General features: G+C 33.9%; 5 protein-coding genes across 6 annotated transcripts; 1 reads left to right on the forward strand and 4 right to left on the reverse strand.

The window, feature by feature from the left end:
- Positions 1 to 16: 16 nt before the first annotated feature.
- LOC120270046 (DNA cross-link repair protein SNM1) lies at positions 17 to 4,981 on the reverse strand. The gene is made up of 9 exons (XM_039277048.1): positions 4,541 to 4,981; positions 3,321 to 3,501; positions 2,963 to 3,202; positions 2,741 to 2,885; positions 2,000 to 2,134; positions 1,846 to 1,912; positions 1,697 to 1,774; positions 605 to 657; positions 17 to 530 (listed from the first exon to the last, which is right to left on the reverse strand). Exons 1-9 carry the CDS (start codon positions 4,941 to 4,943, stop codon positions 432 to 434), a joined length of 1,401 nt encoding a protein of 466 aa, XP_039132982.1. The 5' UTR covers positions 4,944 to 4,981; the 3' UTR covers positions 17 to 431.
- A 680-nt stretch (positions 4,982 to 5,661) lies between these two features.
- On the reverse strand, positions 5,662 to 7,887 carry LOC120270020 (probable 3-beta-hydroxysteroid-Delta(8),Delta(7)-isomerase). Its single transcript, XM_039277028.1, has 4 exons — positions 7,607 to 7,887; positions 7,295 to 7,441; positions 7,099 to 7,207; positions 5,662 to 6,105 (listed from the first exon to the last, which is right to left on the reverse strand). The coding sequence occupies exons 1-4, from the start codon at positions 7,749 to 7,751 to the stop codon at positions 5,847 to 5,849; spliced, it is 660 nt and encodes a 219-aa protein (XP_039132962.1). The 5' UTR covers positions 7,752 to 7,887; the 3' UTR covers positions 5,662 to 5,846.
- A 3,154-nt stretch (positions 7,888 to 11,041) lies between these two features.
- LOC120270396 lies at positions 11,042 to 11,553 on the reverse strand. Its single transcript, XM_039277389.1, has one exon. The coding sequence runs from the start codon at positions 11,540 to 11,542 to the stop codon at positions 11,042 to 11,044; it is 501 nt and encodes a 166-aa protein (XP_039133323.1). The 5' UTR covers positions 11,543 to 11,553.
- A 1,035-nt stretch (positions 11,554 to 12,588) lies between these two features.
- On the forward strand, positions 12,589 to 13,955 carry LOC120270444 (nonsense-mediated mRNA decay protein 2). Its single transcript, XM_039277448.1, has one exon. The coding sequence runs from the start codon at positions 13,048 to 13,050 to the stop codon at positions 13,654 to 13,656; it is 609 nt and encodes a 202-aa protein (XP_039133382.1). The 5' UTR covers positions 12,589 to 13,047; the 3' UTR covers positions 13,657 to 13,955.
- Positions 13,956 to 14,865: 910 nt separating this feature from the next.
- LOC120270443 (uncharacterized protein At5g41620-like) lies at positions 14,866 to 18,787 on the reverse strand. 2 transcript variants are annotated; one of them, XM_039277447.1, is made up of 4 exons: positions 18,254 to 18,787; positions 17,285 to 17,749; positions 17,079 to 17,189; positions 14,866 to 16,338 (listed from the first exon to the last, which is right to left on the reverse strand). In XM_039277447.1, exons 2-4 carry the CDS (start codon positions 17,741 to 17,743, stop codon positions 14,869 to 14,871), a joined length of 2,040 nt encoding a protein of 679 aa, XP_039133381.1. In that variant the 5' UTR covers positions 17,744 to 17,749; positions 18,254 to 18,787; the 3' UTR covers positions 14,866 to 14,868. The 2 variants fall into 2 exon arrangements, with proteins under 2 accessions (XP_039133381.1, XP_039133380.1); XM_039277446.1 differs by having other exon boundaries at positions 17,285 to 17,809; positions 18,254 to 18,786.
- Between the last annotated feature and the right edge of the window lie 1,676 nt (positions 18,788 to 20,463).

A 20,463-nucleotide genomic window follows, 5' to 3' on the forward strand; every position in this document is an offset into this window, starting at 1 on the left:
CAATATCACATTGCCATGAATTCAAATGCACTGCAATTTGAGGTATAGTTACATGAATGAAGGGTGATGCAGGAAACTTGAAAAAAGAAAGCATCTTCTGTTCTTTTCCCTCAATAAAAGCTCGACATTAAAGTAATTAATGCATCATCAATAATGTCATCTTCTTCACCCATTTATGAAAAATCTGCTAATCATAGATAAAAATTATCCAATGACGTCACATACTGCAGAAGGCACGAGCAAGGCCTTAACAAGTAGTTTTTGGCTCTGGCATGAGTAATTAAAAAAATCTTCTAAGAAGCTCTTGATTTTGACCTCAGAATAAATGACCAACAGTTTACTCTTTGGTGCTTCAGAATTTCTTGGACAATCTGAAAATAATAAGTACTTGCACTGCTTGAAAAATGGTAGGCATCTCAAGAGTAAACATATTATGTTTTCAGCCATTCTTGAAAGTAAGATTGCATCTTATCCCGGTTTGCGGCATTGCCCACATTAACTGTGGGAATAATCCTCTCTGGTCTCAGGAACTAATGACATCAAGAAGAAAGTAATGTCAAAATAAATCAACACATGAAAATAATACTATGGGTATGGATCATACCTTCACAAATTCTCTGAGCTCTTCATAATTTGAGTGCTCACTGTAGGGAACACCTGTAAAATACTCGAGCAAATCAAGTTAATAAACATCCAAATCACATAATAGTCAATGCACCAAAAAACCAACATGAAGTGTTGAGCAAAAAGTTAATTTCATGATCTGGATCATGAAAAAGCACAACTTGCAAGGCTAAGGTGCAATATCAAACAAAACAAATGGTTAACTTCAAAAGTTGCAGGACAGAATATTCAAGGCCATAATTGCAGTGATCCTTACATCTGTTGCTAAGCAAAGTTCATTAAGTGTTAATATGCTTTAGTAGTTCATGCTTTCTAGGCATTGTAGATGAACTCTTACAGAATGATTACTGAGAAATCTTGTTTTGAAGGGTTTTCTCTCAAAGAGGGAAATATATGTTCCTGAAACTAGTCTATTCAAGAGTTTGATGTTCCTAAGTTTGTGTCTTTCTTTGGCGGTAATCTCATATCGGCCGTTTGGAGTTGTATGTTGGATTGCCTTGAGCTTCTTTGATGCTGGACTTTAAATGCAATGGCATGTTTGGAGTGATGATCCATCTCCTGTAAGCACTTATTCTTCAGTTTTGTCTCCTTGGTTAGGTTATTTACATTTGGGAGCATCAGTAGCCTTTGGTTGTTACTAGTTGAAGGATGGTTGGCAAGATATTTTGGTCAATTTTGTTATTATTTTTTCACTTCTACTATAGGCTACAGAGTTTTCCTTGATGTGTGGTTAACAAAGATTATGAAAGGTTTGCACAAGAAACCTAACTATTGCTGAATGCTACCTTCAATATAAGTCAAAAGCAATAGTTGATTGAGATTTGTCAGCAAATTGACAAGCAACAGTCCAAGATTAATAACAATGTGTTAAGTATCAAATTGTTCCGGCATCAATCAAATACATCTTTAAAAAAATGAACCATATGATTTTCATAAGTATCTCCAGAGTGTTTCGTGACCTTTATGTGTTACTTGGACATATCGAAACATGGGAAAAAAACTTGATTCGAACATATCCAGAAAATCTAGCTGACAAAATCAACTCTCAGCAATTGGAAAAGTTGGAGCATACCGTATATAGTGATGTTGCCTTTGGAGGTGGGTTTAATTAGATCCAAATGGTTTCCAGTGGCCTCCGAATATGTCCACCCTAAATATTAGAAGAGAGAATATTACCCTGTGAACAAGATATTGAAAAATAATAAAATAGATGAAAAAAACCTGTTGGACGAAATGCTAGAACTGCTGTGAATTGTGGAGAATATTTCTTCAAGTACTCCTTCAAGCTCTAAGATGTGCAAACTAAAAATTGTTAACCATCAAAATCACATGAAAAAGAATAGTAAAAATAGAATAATGAGGGAAAGGTCTAAACCTCAGGTCGTAACACTGAAAGAGGAAGAACATGGAGCGGAGATGTCTGACCAGATGAGCAAAGCTGCCCACAAAGTTGAGGCCAACCAAATGATTGCAGAATCCGTCTCCTTGAAGGATCTGTGTATATCTGGACCTACAAAACAATCAATAATATAAAGCGAGACCCATAATAAAGAGTAATGCAGCAATTGACGAATAAAAGAATATCAATTTCCTCCAAGACTTGTCACTATTTTACGCTAGATCAAGTCTAGATTGTATGTGGCGAATTAATTCCAAATAAAAAGCATTCCACCAAAAAATTTACAGAAAAAAAATTAAAATAACCCCACTTAATTTTTTTATAAAAATAAAAAATTATAAAATAAAATTCTAATTAAGCAAATGACTCAAGTAAATAAACTCTAACTATTACAATCCAATTAAAAATTCTTTCTACCCTAAAACTTTCAAGTGTTTAGAATATTCCAAATTTTTCTTAAATTAAACTGCTTTTTTTAAAAAAAAAAAAATGTCAACATATGTTATGTCATCCCATGACAAAACCGTCAACAAGAAGAGTAATTATAACATTTATGCATGGCTTTCCTTTATAATACCTTGCAAAGACAACCCACTGTTGTAAGACTGACTTAAACACAAGCTTGAAAGGCACATGAGTAACAAACATTCCTTGAAAGAATGTCAGTATTAAATGATGTCGTTAATAAAATAAGTTAAGAACATTTTTAAGTCATACCCCTAAAGCTTGTGAAATTGTGACATAGACATGCTCCTTCCCTATACTGTAAGATCCAACAACAACAAGGGTTTTTGGCTGCTTCTCTAAATATTTACGCGTTGTCCGCACAACAAAATTGACAACATCTTCTTTGGGGGGAAATCTGAAATAAGCAAATAACGGGTAGTGGTACTGATGAATAAAAACACAGGATCACACCTTCGATGGTCAAATTCTTACCTATACTTGGGATTGCAATAAGTTGTATCCAGGTAAAGCACATTAATCCGCTGAGAGGTAAGAAGAGCATATGACTGCATCATTTTACAAGCCCGGAAATCACCGGTGTGCAGATAACATCGTCCATCCTTTAGGCGAAAATGAACCAGAGCTGCACCAGGGCAATGATTCGCCTCCAACATTGTTACTTTCACCCCATCAATTAAGTGCTCAGTGTCAAGTTCCAAAGGACAGATGAAACTGGTGATGAATTCATATCAACAATTCTTGTATTAAACATATTATGTCTTGAAAGGTACATAGACTATGAGCAAGAAGAAATTTATGCAGAACAAGTGCAACTACAGGATTGGCTTACAGTGGATTTACCGAGAGACACATTTTCACCAAGCGAGCTGTGAGTGGACTGCAATAGATAGGACCATGCGACCATCTTTTGCTCAACCCGCCATAGTGGTCATAGTGAAAGTGCGTAAGAAAATATCCTGAGCATCCTTGAATCAGTCCATACCGGAAAGCATCTACCGCAAAGGATGTACCTGCATGCTCAGGGATTAAAAAAAACAAAAGGCATAATTTTGAAATGCAATGCATACAGCAAAGTTGGAAGGATTAAATGCATATATAAACCTCCAAGACAGTTGCATACTCATGTGAATATTGCAATCACAAGCATCCCTCACAAGACACAAAACAAGAATTGGGGCACATCACATAAGTCCCTATTGTGAGAATTAATTACCCTTTCCCATTTATTTAAAGCAATTATATTTAAACACTAAAACTACAACAATAATATATATATATGCAACATTTCCTCATGACCGAATCCGGATGACTAGTGTGGATCATTGAGAAAAAGTCACGAACCTATAGTGAGCTTGTACAACATAGACATCTATACACTTATCAGAGCATGAATTAGTTGGCAACAACATTAATTTCATTTCATCATAAACAAAATAGGATTAGCAATTGAACAAGGTATTCAACTTGCTATTATTTAGTGGAATTCACACATCAAGATGGTTATTTTAAATTTTTCCCTTTGATTCTCAAACGGCTGTGGATATGACAATAAATCTAATGGCAGGAGGCATGAGTAAATTGCAATTACGCAGCAAGCATAGAGGTGGCACATTCACAAATTTAATAACCCTCCTGAGGACGATATGCAATCAAGGACAAAACACAATAATTCATCTAATAAGATATGTTCCCAAATTCATCATAACTTGACCATTCATGATATCACGGATGGGAAAATATTTAGACTGGTCTTTGCATCACCAAATTGGATAAGTATTCATATCATAAAGATAGAAGTTTTAACCTAATTATAAATCCGTGAATCTTCCCTCAAATGTATCAAAGAGTAAATTGAAGGAACTACAATTTCTACTTCATGATAAAAGAGTGGCCATAAGAGCTGAAAATTTGATTTGCAGTATATAAGCAACAAGTAGCTACTCCGTGATTCAGCTACCATTCTTCATGAAAATCTACCCAAAAAATAAACGTAAAAGTAAACAAGAAACGATCCAAACAGAGTCATGAGGGCACGAGAGAAGCTCACACCTGGGATTTTCTTATAAAATGGGCAAATTCGGGGCCGCTCGGTTCCACTCCGATCCTCAGCGATCCTTTTCGAGCAATGCCTCTTCCTAGGCGGAGAAAATGAAATGCTCGACCTTGAAGGAATCAATGATGGCTTTTCGATCCCCCACGCCTGGAAGAGGTTCTTCTGCACGAGGCCCTTGTTTCCACTGCATTTTTCCTTCGAAATCAAGCACGACCAATCCGTGCCACCTGCGTAGAAATCCAAAGCGAAGCTGCCCGTGTTCTGCACCGCACTGGGAATCACCAGGCCTCGTTCTTCCACCTTTTCTGAATCGCGATCGACGGGTTCCTCTTCCGAAGAGAGGGAGTCGATGGGGAAGCCATTGTCGTCTAGATCGAGAGCTAGGGTTTCGGATTCCATTGGCGGAAGAGGGAACGAGCGCGAAGAGATTTCTAAGAATGCCATTGGCTGCCAGGTCTATTTGAAATCGAAAAGTCCCGCCTGGACTTTGAGATTCAATTAAATCTAATTTATTTTGTTTCTATAAAATTTTCAATTAATTAATAATGGATTTCTTATTAAAAAAAACCCTTATATTATATTTTTTCATTAAAAAAAAGACCAAAAATAATCTTATTATTTAAGGATTTTTTTTAATCATTTTCTATTTTTAAAATATTTTTAATTTATAATTATTAATAAATATAAAGATGATATTTTGATGTTTACTATAACTACAATTATAATTTATAAATCAATAAAAAAAATAGATAATAATTTAAAAATATTATCTTAATAGTAAGAGAAGACTGACAAGAGGGTTATTTTATTTATAAAGAGTTTTTATTAAATATTGAATAGAGGAATGAGGATACAAGGGGAAAAAAACCATCAATATTTCATTTGATTTAATGTTTTATTTTAACATAAAAAAGTGGAGTTGGAGCATCTCAAAATATTTCAAATATTAAGAAAAGAAAAGCCAATTACATAAATATCATTATAAGACTGGTAAATTGCGGGCATACCTCCCTGAAATTGATAATACACAACTAGAAAATTAAACATGATAAGAAAATTAAAAATAATAACAAACAACTCTGAAAACATACACCATAGCTCAAATTGTAACCAATTGTTGCACAACCAGCCAGAATTAGTACTAAATTATGTTTCAAAAGTCATAATTCTAATTGACAAAGTAAAAACAAAAAGACATGCTCATCTTGGTTTGTACAAAAGCCATTGATAAATGTTCAGAAAAACAGACTCTTATTGTGATAATTTAGGCTTGTACAACCTTTCCGGCGAGTGAATGCGGCCTCACCGAGTCTTGGTTTTTCTCTCAGATTGAAACGCTGCATTTATCTTCTTCCAGCTCCTGATTGCAATGAGAGATGGTATAAGAACCCACCAGCAGTTAGCGCCGATGTAATAGACCCAGTAATAGAAGGGGCTTGTGGAGAAATTGTCGCCCTCTAGGAATGCAGTAATGAAATAAACCAAGCATCCGTAGAGCTGGCCGAGACAAATTGCAAGCTGAAGGGTGTAGCTGTAAGCCTTTTTCCTCGCAATGGCATATCTGACATTCATTGGTTACAAACTTACAATAACTAATAAGAACAAAGATGAAATTCTTGTATAGGTAGATAAAATGTGCTGGTGAAGCAGATGAATAAGCATGACTCTGTTAATATTTGGTTAAAACTCTTTAAAACTATTTTTAGTTTTGAAAAAGTAGAAGGACACCAAATAAGATTCACCAGAAAGATGTAAATAAATCCATAAAAGTTCAGTACAACCTTAGAGGGGAATCCCCATAGTTAAGTACATAGACAAGCTGCACATGCATAAGGACATAAGCTCGGAGTTATAAACACAGTATAGTGTGTTGCTACTGAAACTTCAAAGAAGGAAGATGACCATATACAAACAGGTTGAACATGCATGCAGACATACATAAATACACGAGTACAGACTTAAAAACACAGTAGACCATGCTGCCACTGAAACTTGAGAGAAAGGAAGACAATCATACAAGTTGAGCATGCCCACAACACGGACACACACAAACTTCAAAGGAAGATGAATATACAACAAGTTAGGCATGCCCACACACACACATGAGCTCGGACTTAAAATCAGAATAGAGTATGTTGCTACTGAAACTACAAAGGAAAATGTCTGCGTGGCAAATACTCCGCAATGCTAATTGCTTAGGTAAGTAGTTCTAAAGAAGAATTATACTGCCCCAAATCCATATGCTATTCAATTGCATGTTATTAACATACAAACATAGAGAAAAAAATTTAGACACATACTAGCTTCAGGCTTATAAACACAATAGAGTGTGTTACTACTGATCCTCCAAAGAAACAAAGATGATGGTTATTGGCATGCTACTCGTAAATGGTGAATTAAGTATGGCTAACAGAATTTGCATTACATATCCAAATCATAATTACACATTTCTTTTTTGACATAAAAAGAGTAGAACATAAACAACAAGCCATTGATTTCAGAAGCAGCAGAGACCCAGAAAGCAAAATAAAACAGTTTACTGTAAAAAACTTACATGACGAGAAGACAAGCAGGGCCTTCTATTACAGCAGTAACAGCCTCAACAGTGACCACTGCTGAGTCTCTCCCAGCATATCTAGAGTCACCTTTACTGTATTCTTTCCCTACAAGAACACACATTTATAATGTTATCAACAATGATCACAACCTGTACAAAAGAAAAACTAGAGAAAGGAAAAGAAAAGACATACAGACTTCAGCCAAGAAAAAAGAGGTTTTTTCCTTGTAAAACTCGGGAGAGAAAGCAAAATAGCCTTCAAGAATCATGTGAGTGAGGCCAGTGAAGGCCCACCAGCACATCAGCAATCGATCAAGCTTCGATATCTTGTGAAATCTCCCTGAGAACCAACACAAGAGGCAAAAAGTTGTCAACTTTGAGAGCGAATCACACAGGAACAAACACAAATGAACTTTCTCTTTCGTTGCGGAATTTCAACAAACACTTGGAGTGCATATAGAATTTTCCAAAGAATTAATTAAAAAAAAAAAGGAGGAGAAAAGACCTGAGATGAACCAGATGAGGACAACGAGAAGGAGGGAAGAGCCGAGGAAGGGCGTGACGATCTCCGACTGGGAGAGGAAGCAAGGAACATAGCCGGGAAGATGAAGGTCTCTTGGGACGTAAGGGTGCTGCACCTGGTTCGCCATTGCTCTGAGCTGCGACTGGCCTCTCCCACTCCAGTCTCCAATGACTCCACTGCACACACAGTGCCTGCCCCTCGTTATTTATTATTATTATTATTATATTACCAAAACCAGACAAGGCATCACGTGCTGCTTCTTGGAATTAGATCTCTGCAGAGATTTGATTTGGTTTTTTTCTTGCTTCACAGCAGACAATCCTTTCCGCACCATGTGGGGAAGCAGGAAGTGGGAAAATTGCAATGCTTCCGGATGCACTTACTTACTTGGGATAAAAATCATTGATTACATATTCTTTTTCCTTTGTTTAGATGTTATTTTATATATATAATCAGTGAAAGTAGGGGAAATTTATTATTTTTATAAAAAAATATGTCGTTCTTTTCACATTCGGGGAAATACCCATTACTAATCGTTAAATTTACATTTTTACCCAAATTAATTAAATTAAATTAATTAATTAAATTAATTAAGTAATTAATTGTATTAACTTAATTAATAAAATAATTAATTAACTTAATTAGCTCAATTAATTAAGTTAATAAAATAATTAATTGTGTTAATTTAACTAATTAAATAATTAATTAACTTAATTAATTCAGTTAATAAAATAATTGATTAAATTAATTAATAAAATAAGTAATTATGTTAACTTAATTAATTCAGTTAATAAAATAATTAATTAACTTAATTAATTAATTAAGTTAATAAAACAATTAATTGTTAACTTGATTAATTAAATAATCAATTAAGTTAATTAATTTAATAAAATAATTGATTAATTGAATTAATAAAATAATTAATTAACTTAATTATTTAATTAACTTAATCAATTAAGTTAACAAAATAATTATTTGTATTAATAAAATAATTAATTAATTTAATTAATTCTTAATTGTTATTTTCATTCCTATCTCCTTCCCATTACCCCCATTCTTATCATCATTCCTATTCTGTCATCCAAACACACACACGTTTGAATGACAGAATGGGAATGGGGATGGGAATGGGGATGAAAACTTTATAAAAAAAATAGGAATGAAAACTTAAGAGAGGGGATGGCAATAAAAACTTTGTTTGGTTGGAGGGGAATGTAAAAATTTAGAAAAAAAAATATATGAGAAGATTACCATTATATCCTTAGTCTAAAAATAATATTTATATATGATATATGGGTTTATTTTTAATATTTAAATTAGCTATAGACATTATAATTATGTATTAAATTATGTAATTATCATTCAATTTAATTATTATAATTAAATATTTAAAATATTATTTAATTAAAATTAATTATTTAAGTTAATAAGATTTTTCTATACATAATATCATGAAATATTATTAATAAAACTATTTATTTTAATTATTTAAATATCATTATTTATGTTAATTCGATCTAATTATTATAATTAAATATTTAAAATATTATTTAATTAAAATTATTTATTTTAATTATTTAAATATCATTGTTTATTCTATTTTAATTAATTATATAATTTTGTGTCTTGTATTTGAAATAAATATATATTTAATATCAGTATTATCTATTTATTACATATTAATTACTTTAATATTAATATTATATATGTATAGGGAAGGGTAAAATGGGTATTTCATATCCATTACCCTCTCTCTCTCTCTCCCAAACATGGGTGGATGTGCATTGGAATAAACAATGGTTCCACGTAATGCCATCCAAATGGATTATAAGATTTCTGATATTTATTAGTAAAAAACATGAGAATGAAATAAAATGATTTATGTGTTTAATGAAGTTTTATTAGTTAAAAAAATTTTAGAAGTGAAAAAAAAATAAGTTTTTTAAAATTTGCTAATTTTCCTCATTTTAGTAAAAAGAATATAGGAGTGAGCGTACTTCAAAATCCATTTCATTGAGAAATAAAAAAGTATCACTTCTTTTTTCCCACTTCAATACAAATAAATACTAAAAATTGGGAAAAATCAAACTAACTTCTTACATTTTCTCTGAAATGAACACCCCTATATGCTAAGTGTATCTAATAGTTTAGTCATTCAGTTGTTTGATGTTCATATCACCTTATTAATTTTTTTAAAACTATTTTTCATCATACTATACTCCATAATGATTATAGCATGATATGGATTCTCATTAACTCTTTAAACTCTTATTCAGTAAATTAATATCCACAATAATTAATATAGATCCACAGTTGGTTTGTGTAATTGAAATAATAATAATATATTAATTTCTAAATACTTAAAAATTTTACTTCGCCGAAATTTTTTTTAATATTAAAACAATAAAATTATTAATACGTATATATATTTAATAATTAAATTTTATTAAATTGTTGTGTAGTGCTAATCCCCCTGTTCATCACAGTCCTTGTCTTTAAAATAGTTCGTTTTCAACATGTGAAAACAGAAAAATCATCCACTATTATTAAAAATAAAATATAACTAAATTAGTTAATTATTTGATAGAGAAATTCCACAATTCATTGGATCTGTTACAATTTCTGAATTTTTTGAAAAATAATAAATAACAAATACTCAGAATATTACATTTTCTTTGTATTTCTGCAGAGAATCTTGACATTTGAGTTCACATAACCACTCAAATCTTGTTCTGATAAATCATGACTATGCGTTTGTTTATTCGATAACTTGAATATATAAAACTCTGAAATTATAAAATGCTTTTATATTACTCATTTTGTTGTTTTTTTTATGATTAACTCTGCAACTGCATGATGAGGCTTTTTTTAGAATATTATATATAATTATTTAAATAGATAAATTTTAAAAAAATTACACAATTAAGCAAAACGGTAACATGTTTATGTTTTTTCATGTTTCGCACATAAACGGTAAAAACATTTTAACTTTTTTTTTTTTTAAATGCGCATGATGTGCTTAAATGCACATGGTGCTCATTAAGTGGGGGACCAGCCTCTGTTAACTTTCAATAAAGAGACTGCAACAAGTTGACTATTTGACCAATAATTTTGATTTTTCTAATAAATTAATCATCTGACATATATTAAATATGGCGAGAAAATAGATCATAATAACTGAAAAAAAAAAAAAACAGATATCAGACCAATAATTTATTTATATTTATTGTTACATTTTATCACTTACATTTTGTTAAAATAATTAAAAACTGTTACAATATATTTGTATAGTTCCTCCTGCATTTAAGAACAAGAACTTCTCAAATCAATCCGAATTTATTGATAGATAGAGCATAAAAAGACATCTTCCCAAAATTTAATTTAAAAAAAAAAAAATCATATATATGAATCACCAAATCATGTTAGAATAATGTCCTGATCAGACTCCAACTCTTGATACTCTAACAATTGAACACTGCATTGAGCTCTCAATTGTTCATAAAACTTGTTAATGAACTTCTCTGCGGCAGCATCCACATCTTCTAATGAATCATTCATGCACTCTAATTTTGATGGTGTCTCTGGTTCTTCTTGGAGACTACTTGAAGTTGCAATGTTGCATGGCAAATAATTATGACTGTGACTGTGTTTCCTATTTGTTTTGGGGAAGAAGATAGGAATGGCAGGGCTGTTGCTGCATGAGAACTCATATTCATGCAGACAGAAGCCGGCTGTGACCTTGTCGCAGCTCCGGCGGTGGTTGTGGTGGTGAAACATTGGTCTCCATTTCTTCACCATGAGGCTTATGTCCAAAATAAGCCTTCTCTTAGATATAAGCCTTTTCCTCATGATGTTCATGCTTATCTGAAGATGACTCCATAATTTTCTAGCATAATTAGGTGATGATTGGAGGTCCATTGCATGCAAGGGTTGTTTCAGATTTGATAATGAGTATTGCCATTGCCTTGTCGATGTATATATATATATATATATGTAAAGGTTTATGAGATTGAGAATGAGTGTTGGTGTGACAAAAGAATATGGAAATTAAGAGTTGCAAGTTTGAACACATGGAAATTCAGTAAAGTTAAATCACTAAATCTTTGTTTTGATTTTATCTTCATATGCTGCTTTTGGTTTTGTTCTTGTATTGTTCACGTGAACATTGATTTCAAGATGCCAATTTCTTTAGATTTTTAGGCAAGTTGGGTGGCAAGACAAGCATCTTCAGAAAAGTTTTTTAAAGTTTCAGAAATTGATACTTTAATGATCACTAAGGTTTAAAAAGAATTTGACTCTATATATAAATATATATATATATATCTCCTTTTTTGCTTTGGTTAATCCAAAGGCTTGTTTTGAATACTTAATGAGGTTGATTTCCCCCACAATAAGAGCTTCCGTGATAAATAAAAATGGTTTAAAATGCAAAACTTAAATATAACAAAAAGACTAGCTAATATTAGATTTTGAAGGCTAAATGGCTTAGTCTGAAGAGCAATATCCTTTCATAATGCAAACCATATGATAATTGTAATCTTTATAAGTGATGTCCCACAAAATTAAACTGAAAAGAAAAAGGATTGGAAGACAAAACTAAATCTCTGGTGTACCATCAATGCTGCATGATCAAATGGTTTTTAGTTTGTTCTAAGATATTTTTAGACAAAAAGCACTCATCAGTACATCTGATAGATCATTACACATCTTCTGTTTTTTTTTCCTTAAACTGTAGTTAGTCGCAGCAATCAACCATGGTTGAGTTAAAGCAAGCTAAACTTCATTCATATATAAATTATCAGAGGCTAAATATTAAATAATTGGACTTGAAAATTTCTAAAGATCTCCTCAAAGACTTAATGGGAAAGAAATGCAGGAAAGAGCATCTAAACTTTACAGCCCATGAACATTAAACAATGTACAGTGACATGCATAAAGATTATTGAAACTCTTGCTTTACCAGGATAACTGGTTTCTCTGAACCATCTAAACCCATAGTTATATATTTTCAATTAAACTTTTACATTACATACCAACCAATGCTAAAATAATAATCATAATGCAAAAGAAGGTCTGGTACACCCTTGTGCTATAAGAAATCAAAGAAAACAAAGCGTGTCAGCCACTGTTAAGTAGACAAGTGTAATCCTCCAAATGCTTTATTGCTTTAGTTTCTTTTTCTATAGCTTTGTGCTTTTGCTTTTGTTGCATTTTCCTTAGTGCCCACTCTTCCTTCACCACTCTTTGATTAAGTTCATATGGCTATAAATACTCATCAAGCACAACTGGAAGCTCTCCATGTCAAAACAACCACTTCTCTGCTTCTTATTGCAAGCTGATTACTTTCATGCAAATACATCATCTCAACTCCCTCATAAACCTTCTTGAGCTTAATTAGTAGTGGCAATACTAGAGTTTCAAAGATGAAGAACAAGGCTTCTACTTTTCTGAAAGAAATGTTCTCAGCCATTGTAGCTGTTGTTAAAGCTAAGTCTATGGCAGTGAAGAGCAAAACTAGTGCTATGAAGAACAGGCTCATCATCTTTGGCCTTCTTCGCAACAAGAGGGTCCTCATGAGTGCAATCTCTCGCAAGATACACGCGTTAATTGCTCAGGAGAAGGATGGAGAAAATGGCACTGGCTCTGCTGAAGAGTACAACAAGGCACTAGTGTTGTACAATACTGCAAAGAATGAAGCTCCACCAAACAACACCAGGACTGAGGCCCTGGAGTTAATGGGAGATGAAGACGAAGAAGAAGATGGTGATGGCGATGGTGATGATTCGTATCCTGACTTGAGACACTCCCTCTTTGACTTGGAGGATGAAGAAGATGATGATGGGCTTGACAATGGAACAGGATCAGTGATCGATATTGTTCGTAACTCCAAAGAAGATGCTTCAAACTTCAGGCTGGAGGATGAGATTGACAATGTTGCTGACTTGTTTATAAAGAGGTTTCACAAGCAGATGAAGATGCAGAAATTGGAGTCCTTCAAGAGGTACAGAGAGATGCTTGAAAGGGGTCTGTAAAAGATGATGCTATTAGAATGGTCCATCTGGTCCTGCTTTTGGTTTGGCTTTTTAAGCAAGACCTCAACTTTTAAAGAGGAAGCAAAGATGAAGATCCTGATGGATGCTTGGCTGAAGCTTACTTTGAAACTAATGCAAAAATCTAAATCATAGGTTTACACTGTTTAATAGAGAGAGAAGTAAAACTTGTTTAACATAAGCAGCACATCACAAAGTTTCAGAGGAATGTGTATTTGCTGAATAATTCAACTAAATGTATGATCTTTCAATAAAAATATATTGTGGAGTTGTGTTTAATATGTTCAGACAGCACTAAGACGTATCGGCAAATCATCAAGCAAATAATTCAGCAAATTATTTTCTAGTATGATCACAATGGCCAAATAATCTTAGCAGAATAACAAAACTCTGATCCTAAGGGGGTAAAACAACCAATTTTAATTTATGTTTGCAAGGAGAATAACAGTGTGGATCAATTCCTGATACCAAAGGCTAGTTCTTTTTAAAAAGTGAACTTTACTCTAATCAGTCAACTAAATAATTGGAGTCACATTTCGTGTGGCACTAAAAAGCCAGTGATCTTCTTTTCACTTTGCAAACAAAAGGAGGACTCATATTCTAACTTTCCGCCTTAAAGGTGGATTTGCAATCACCACGTTCGGTTGTTCACAATCAAGTCACCATTTTCACAAATAAATTGCATGGGAAAATGATGGCATCTCAAGCTTTCAATCAAGGGACACATTCTTTTCTACATGAAGTCACTATGGTCCATGAGCTGATTGTTAGGGTGTTTTTCTGTCACTATAAATGCCATAAAATAAAATCAGATATTCTCTAAAGAGATAAAAATCATAATTAGAAAGGATAATCCAACTGTTAGAACCAAAAGATGTGATTATATATATTTCTGTAGTAGAGTGAATTGCAGTACAAATCCATATTCAACTAGATGTATGTATTCATTACGTCCACAGAGAAATACAGATTTGGAAAATTTTGATGAAGAAAACTTACATAGTGCAATGCAGAAGTTGTTTCTTCCGTCTTTAAATCTTTACATGGAAGCCAACATACCACGCTCACTATTTCAGGAGAAGTTGAAATCAGCAGAGTAGATTTATATTATTACTCTCATAGAAGGAGAATGAAATATGAATTACTATAGATCCACCAGGCTTCACAAGGAAAGGGAATTCTAGGAAATAGGATTCACTGGACAGGAGCCATTGGCAAGTGAGGATGACTGTTCTCCTGGTTGCTTCCTCCCAAACTGACCTTCGATTCACCTTCTCTTATTGCTCTCACCATCTCAGAAATCTTTGTGCCTCCATCACCAATTTCATCATCCATTTCTTGCACACGTTGTGTCCTATGCCACTGTCGGGTTGGACTTGGTAAACCGAGCACCATGGAATTTCTAGAACCAGCTAACATACGGTCTCGGAGATTCTTCACTGAGATGTACCTTTCTGCATCTTCATCAAGTTTCTCATCCCGATAGTTCAGGAAATCACTGCTATAAAGTTGTCTATCTTCTTCCAATTCATCATCCAAATATTGTGTGCTTTTGTCAAGGTTCATGTCCTTATTTACAGAAAATCTCCTCCTTGATCCTTTCTCATAGTTTATGCTAATTACCTCATCCTGTCTTTCAACCGAACCTGACTTCATCCCATCAGTAACACCGTCAGTAGCGTAGCTCCAACTATAGGTTTTATTATTGTTGTCCATATTCAGTTCTATTGAATGCAAATCACTGTCTGTTGAGTCCATCTCATCATCTTCATTTACATGCTCTCCTCGATTGTGCACCTCTCGCCCATCCTTCTGTTCATAGATATTTAGATCAGCAGTCTTTCGAATTTTGCTTGGATGAATTGGTTTCTTTTGAGCGTCAGTGTCCAATATACCTTCAATACCAGCATTTCTATCTTTAGGCTCTTCAGTTCTTTTAGCACTCAAAAAAGCTTCAAGCTCATTCCTCAGTTGATCAACAGCTGCATTTTTCTCCTCAAATTGGAACTTGGCTTCTGAGAGCTTCATTTGAACTCTTTCCTCACGCCACATATCAGCAAGCTGAAGCATGTCCCTCTCCCTTTCCAGTTCTTCTCGGACCTTTTCAGACTGCAGCTTCATCTCTTCAACCTCAGCCTTGTCCTCTCCAATGCCCCTAACTAAGTCAGTGCAGAATTGTTCAATCATCTCTCTCGTTCTTCTCTCATTGTCAAGTTCTCTGAGTATTTTTGACAAGAAGGTCTTTGTCTTTGCTACTTCCAAACCTAACTTTTGGTTAAGCCTGCCTCCTCTTCTCCTCATCTTCTTTTCTGACTCGAGCTCTCCCACTATTGAGTTTAGAGCAGCCCTGATCCTCTCTTGCTCTTTGCTCTTCCATGATAACTTCTCTTCCAGGAGCTGCTTCTTGATATATTTGATTTCATCCCACTCAGATCTCTGTTCTCGTAGAAGTTGGTCAACCTGAAGGAGGGCCCGATCAAGCTCACAACGAAGGGCCGAAACTAGAGGAATGCTCGACGAATGCTGCCCCTCGAGCCCCCACAGATGGTTCAGTGATTTCAAGAGCTCCTTGGCTGTTGCCAGACCACTACCGAGATCCTTTAAGCAGTTCTTCGTTCTTTTAATTGAACTTGTTGGAGTGAAGTCCTGAGAGTGTGCTTCAATCTTCAAAGTCAATAAACCAAATGGATCAGAAAAATATACAGAATGAATTGCTGTTGCTACTTAAGTACAATAAGTGTATGGAAAACTGATAACAATAAAAACAATGAATAACCAAATTTCTTCAATTCAGGACTAAAACACAAAATGGAATCTTGGCAAAACGTCATTTACAATCAGCATGTTCCAACTTATCAACTCAATATTTAGTGAATAACAGGGCTAATTCATCTGAGTTGTTCCAAAGAATAAAACAGTAATCATTAATTGTTACAAACTACCAAATTAGGTCACCCTTTCATATCATTCTACAATGAAAAAAAAATGGTCAACATGGACAGACAAGATTACTGGCTACATATTGTTGAAGAATAAAATCGAATCAGATGATCTATCCAGATCAAACACTAAACATTTGAAACTTCCATTTTGATACAGATGCTTCAAGAACAGCAAAAAAATGACCACTGCAGTCACTGCCTGCCAAAAAACTGCCAATTTAGAAAGATATGAGATGATAACCTGCATGCGGAGTACACCAGGTAGACAACATTTTTATTTTTATTTATTTATTTATTATTATTTTTTAATTTTGCAGAATCAAAAGTTCAGGCAAATTTGATGGCAAAATCATCAATAGTAGATATCAGGAAGACTGACAACACTATATAGAAAACAGCAGGGATAGAACTCACAATCTAAATATGAATAGGTGAGCAGGAAACCGAATGGAGCTTGCTTACCTCCATTAGACTAGCATCATTGAGAAATTCTAAAGCCCTTGTGTTGTGATTATTACGCCGAGACCTCCGAGTATCCACCAAAATCCTGTTACTACTTGATTTCTCCGACAGCTACAATATCATCAACCAAATAAAATCACTGTATAAGTGATAAATAGAAACCACTGGAAACAAAATACTCATTTCACTTGAAATCAGATACTCACCCCCGAGACAGGGCTATGGGATGGATCAGACAGATGTGGAGGGAGAGATTCAGGCAGGACAGACTTTACCATCCTGCCTTTCCCTCTAATCTCCTTCCTAGATCTTTTCTCTTGAATACCTACAACCATATGGGGTGAAGGGATCTTGTTCATCTCCCAGAGAGCATTGGCAAGCTTTCGAGCAGTTACCGAGTCTTGGCCAGCTCTAACACCAATTTTCAATGGCTGGCATCGAGATGATTCAGAGAAGCTCATCCTTGAAGATGGTGATGCAGCATTCATCTTCCAAGTTGGTACAGGGGTTGTCGAACCACCCCTTTTATGAACCAATATTGCCTTCTTGAATCTATAATTTGGTAAGACTGATGACGATGAAGATGTTGAGGAGCATCCACGCTTTCGGATCTTGCAAGCTTTGCCACTGATGAATCCATCAGCACTTGGGCTGTGCCTTGGCATTCTGAGCTGGGTTTATAGAACAAACTGGCAATAAGAAAGGCTGTGTCTTTGGCAAATGGATGATCTCTAACAACCAAAATTATATAGTTAGGCACCAAACTATTCGGTGAAAGAAAAGACTGAATTTGGAACATAGAATATCTAAGAACTGATCTTCCAAAAAGAAGAATGTCATGGCTGATTGGATGTGAAACTGATCCTTAGCATTTGAAATATCTCACATAAATTAGTATATCTCTCTGGTTTCCAAAGGATATCTATCCAGTTTGAGAAGAAGAAAAAACACAAGGAAAATATAGTTCATCAAAGAATATAGTTTCTAAACAATCTTCTAGATTGAGAAAAAAAAAAAGACATAAAAATATAGTTTTTTTTTCATATAGAACGAACAAAAAGAGAAGAATGGCCCCGGCGAGCTCCAAAACAATCCGAATTAAATAAAATCTCAGAAAAGAAACTAAAACTGGCAGACTGAAGCACAGTAGAAGAATCAAAGATAAAAAAGCATACCTATTGATGAGATTGCTCCCCTGAAAGATACCAAAGATGAGAACTTTTTCACAAAATCTTCTCCCAAACCCTCAAATGGCTACCATCAAAACACTACAGAGCCGCCTATTCCTTCTTATCAGATTCACAGAAGCAAACCCAAACTCAAATTTTCACATTCACATAGGAATTTCTCCAGAAACATCACCGCAAAACCCATCCAAAAAACAAAATCGAAACTTTTCACCCCCACTCAAAGACAAAACCAAATCGAAACTCAATCCCAATCTGAAAATATAGAATGCTTCGATTCCGAACTTTTATATATGTATCCAATTTATCATTGAACCAATAAGAGATACGCTAGAAAAATCCAAACTTTTGCAAAAGTAGAACCTCGTCTTCTTCAAAAGAGCTCAAAAAGCTCAAAGACGATGAAAGAAGGATTGAATACCAACATTCCAAGATCTCCATATGCTCTCCTTTCCTTCTCTCTCTCTCTCTCTCTCTCTCTCTCACACACGCGCTGATACTGATGACGTGATAGAGAGAAGGCTTTCCACTCTGAAATTGATTTTAGTTATATAAATTAATGCTGAAATTTTCTAATTTATTTTTTTTAAAAAAAACAGATTATTATAATTTTTATAGTAATATATTTTTGCTTAATTATTATTCTTAATAAATCTCTGAATTAGGCTATATTTATTTATATATCATAGTGCAAAAATGTAATAATTTATTCATGAGCTAAGCTGTCTTAAATAATTGGGAACATGACATGCATGAACTTGGAATTTTTCAATTAAAATTTTTTTTTTTAGAATTCCAAGTTCTTGAACATCTTATGAATATATATGACTCTCTTGATGTTTTCACTGATGCCAATAATAATGCAATGCTTGTATTAAAAAATAAATAATTAATGGAATAAAAGTTTAGTGTGGGGACTCACCATGTGTGAAGCACTAAATGCACAAGGTCTGATCTGTTTGTTTCTTCTTCTCCAGGTTTAAATTATTGGACCCAAATTGATCACCAATTCACCAACTATTTCTGTTTCTATTGGCAACATATAAGTCTAATTGGTTATTTATTAAGCTAATGATTTCTTCATGATAAGAATGGAAGAAAGTTTAGGATCAAATGAAGTTTTTGATTTGTTTAATTAAAGGTTTTTGAAATAATATATAAAAAAAAAAAATTAAAGAATGGGGATTTTAGATGTGAGATGTGACACTAGTGGCAGCCAAGGCCAGGCTGACACTCCCCTGCATGAAACAAAGCACACAGAGACGTGACAACAAAAACAAGTAGAATGGATGATAATAAAGTTATAAACATATGGTGGTGGGAGGTATAAGTTTGTATAATTGGAGGGGCAGCTACTTGTTTTCCCCCACTCACTCACCTTCTAGGCTTCTATGGTTTCTGTTCTTTTAGCTTATCACACCAACCATTTGTAGTTGTAGGCCATGTCTATATATATATTTACTACATTGGTTTGATGAAGACTTAAGGAAAAGTTAGAGTTGATAATTGATATTGAAAAAAAATATAAAAATTGATATTTGGGTATTAAGTTAGTTTTGTGTTTTAATGGCTGGGATATTCTTAGACTTCAATTAAGAGGACCACATATAGCACAAATTGGAAAGAATTTGGGAAAAGGGACACTAGAGATGGGTCAGGAGGGATGAAAAAATGAACACACCAGACTTGACCAATTTAGGTAGATAAAGTTTTAAAACATCTTGAGGGGACCATTATCAGGTTATAACAGTAGCTCAAAATGTATCAATTTTTTTGGTTAAAAGTTCTCAATATATTACCTAGAGACTTTCAATTGTGGTCCATTTAAACAGCTTTCCTGAAGAAGAAGAAGAAGAAAGAGTGTGTGCTTAATATTGATCACTAATGTAATAAACAGAGAACAACAGCTTGGAATGTCTGGAAGAAGACAAAGATTTGTTTGTCTGGTTGTTCATTAAGTTGTGCCCAGTTAGAGACAAAAATGTGAGACAGAAACAAGGCCATCACTTTCATCTTCAAAGGGCTTTATCATCTTATGAGAGAGTGACACAAGCTCAGAACCCACACGGTCATGTTTACCAAACCACTAACATCAATTTAACATATATTAAACGTATGACAACAATATTAAGGCTAAGATTCATTGTAACCAAATCCTTGAGTCTGATGGGTTGCTTCCATGTGTCCATTAAACACAG

Source organism: Dioscorea cayenensis, chromosome 10 (assembly GCF_009730915.1).
Source record: "Dioscorea cayenensis subsp. rotundata cultivar TDr96_F1 chromosome 10, TDr96_F1_v2_PseudoChromosome.rev07_lg8_w22 25.fasta, whole genome shotgun sequence".
Taxonomy (NCBI): domain Eukaryota; kingdom Viridiplantae; phylum Streptophyta; class Magnoliopsida; order Dioscoreales; family Dioscoreaceae; genus Dioscorea; species Dioscorea cayenensis.

Coding starts and splice junctions, on each gene's coding strand:
- LOC120270046 (XM_039277048.1), bottom strand. CDS start 4,943: ATGGAATCCGAAACCCTAGCTCTCGATCTAGACGACAATGGCTTCCCC. Junction 3,203..3,320: donor TGTCTCTCGGTAAATCCACT/GTAAGCCAATCC, acceptor ATTCATCACCAG/TTTCATCTGTCCTTTGGAAC. Junction 2,886..2,962: donor TATTGCAATCCCAAGTATAG/GTAAGAATTTGA, acceptor TGCTTATTTCAG/ATTTCCCCCCAAAGAAGATG.
- LOC120270443 (XM_039277447.1), bottom strand. CDS start 17,743: ATGCCAAGGCACAGCCCAAGTGCTGATGGATTCATCAGTGGCAAAGCT. Junction 17,190..17,284: donor CCCATAGCCCTGTCTCGGGG/GTGAGTATCTGA, acceptor ATGATATTGTAG/CTGTCGGAGAAATCAAGTAG. Junction 16,339..17,078: donor ATGATGCTAGTCTAATGGAG/GTAAGCAAGCTC, acceptor TTGACTTTGAAG/ATTGAAGCACACTCTCAGGA.
- LOC120270020 (XM_039277028.1), bottom strand. CDS start 7,751: ATGGCGAACCAGGTGCAGCACCCTTACGTCCCAAGAGACCTTCATCTT. Junction 7,442..7,606: donor CCTCATCTGGTTCATCTCAG/GTCTTTTCTCCT, acceptor GTTGGTTCTCAG/GGAGATTTCACAAGATATCG. Junction 7,208..7,294: donor TTTTTTCTTGGCTGAAGTCT/GTATGTCTTTTC, acceptor GTGTTCTTGTAG/GGAAAGAATACAGTAAAGGT.
- LOC120270396 (XM_039277389.1), bottom strand. CDS start 11,542: ATGGACCTCCAATCATCACCTAATTATGCTAGAAAATTATGGAGTCAT.
- LOC120270444 (XM_039277448.1), top strand. CDS start 13,048: ATGAAGAACAAGGCTTCTACTTTTCTGAAAGAAATGTTCTCAGCCATT.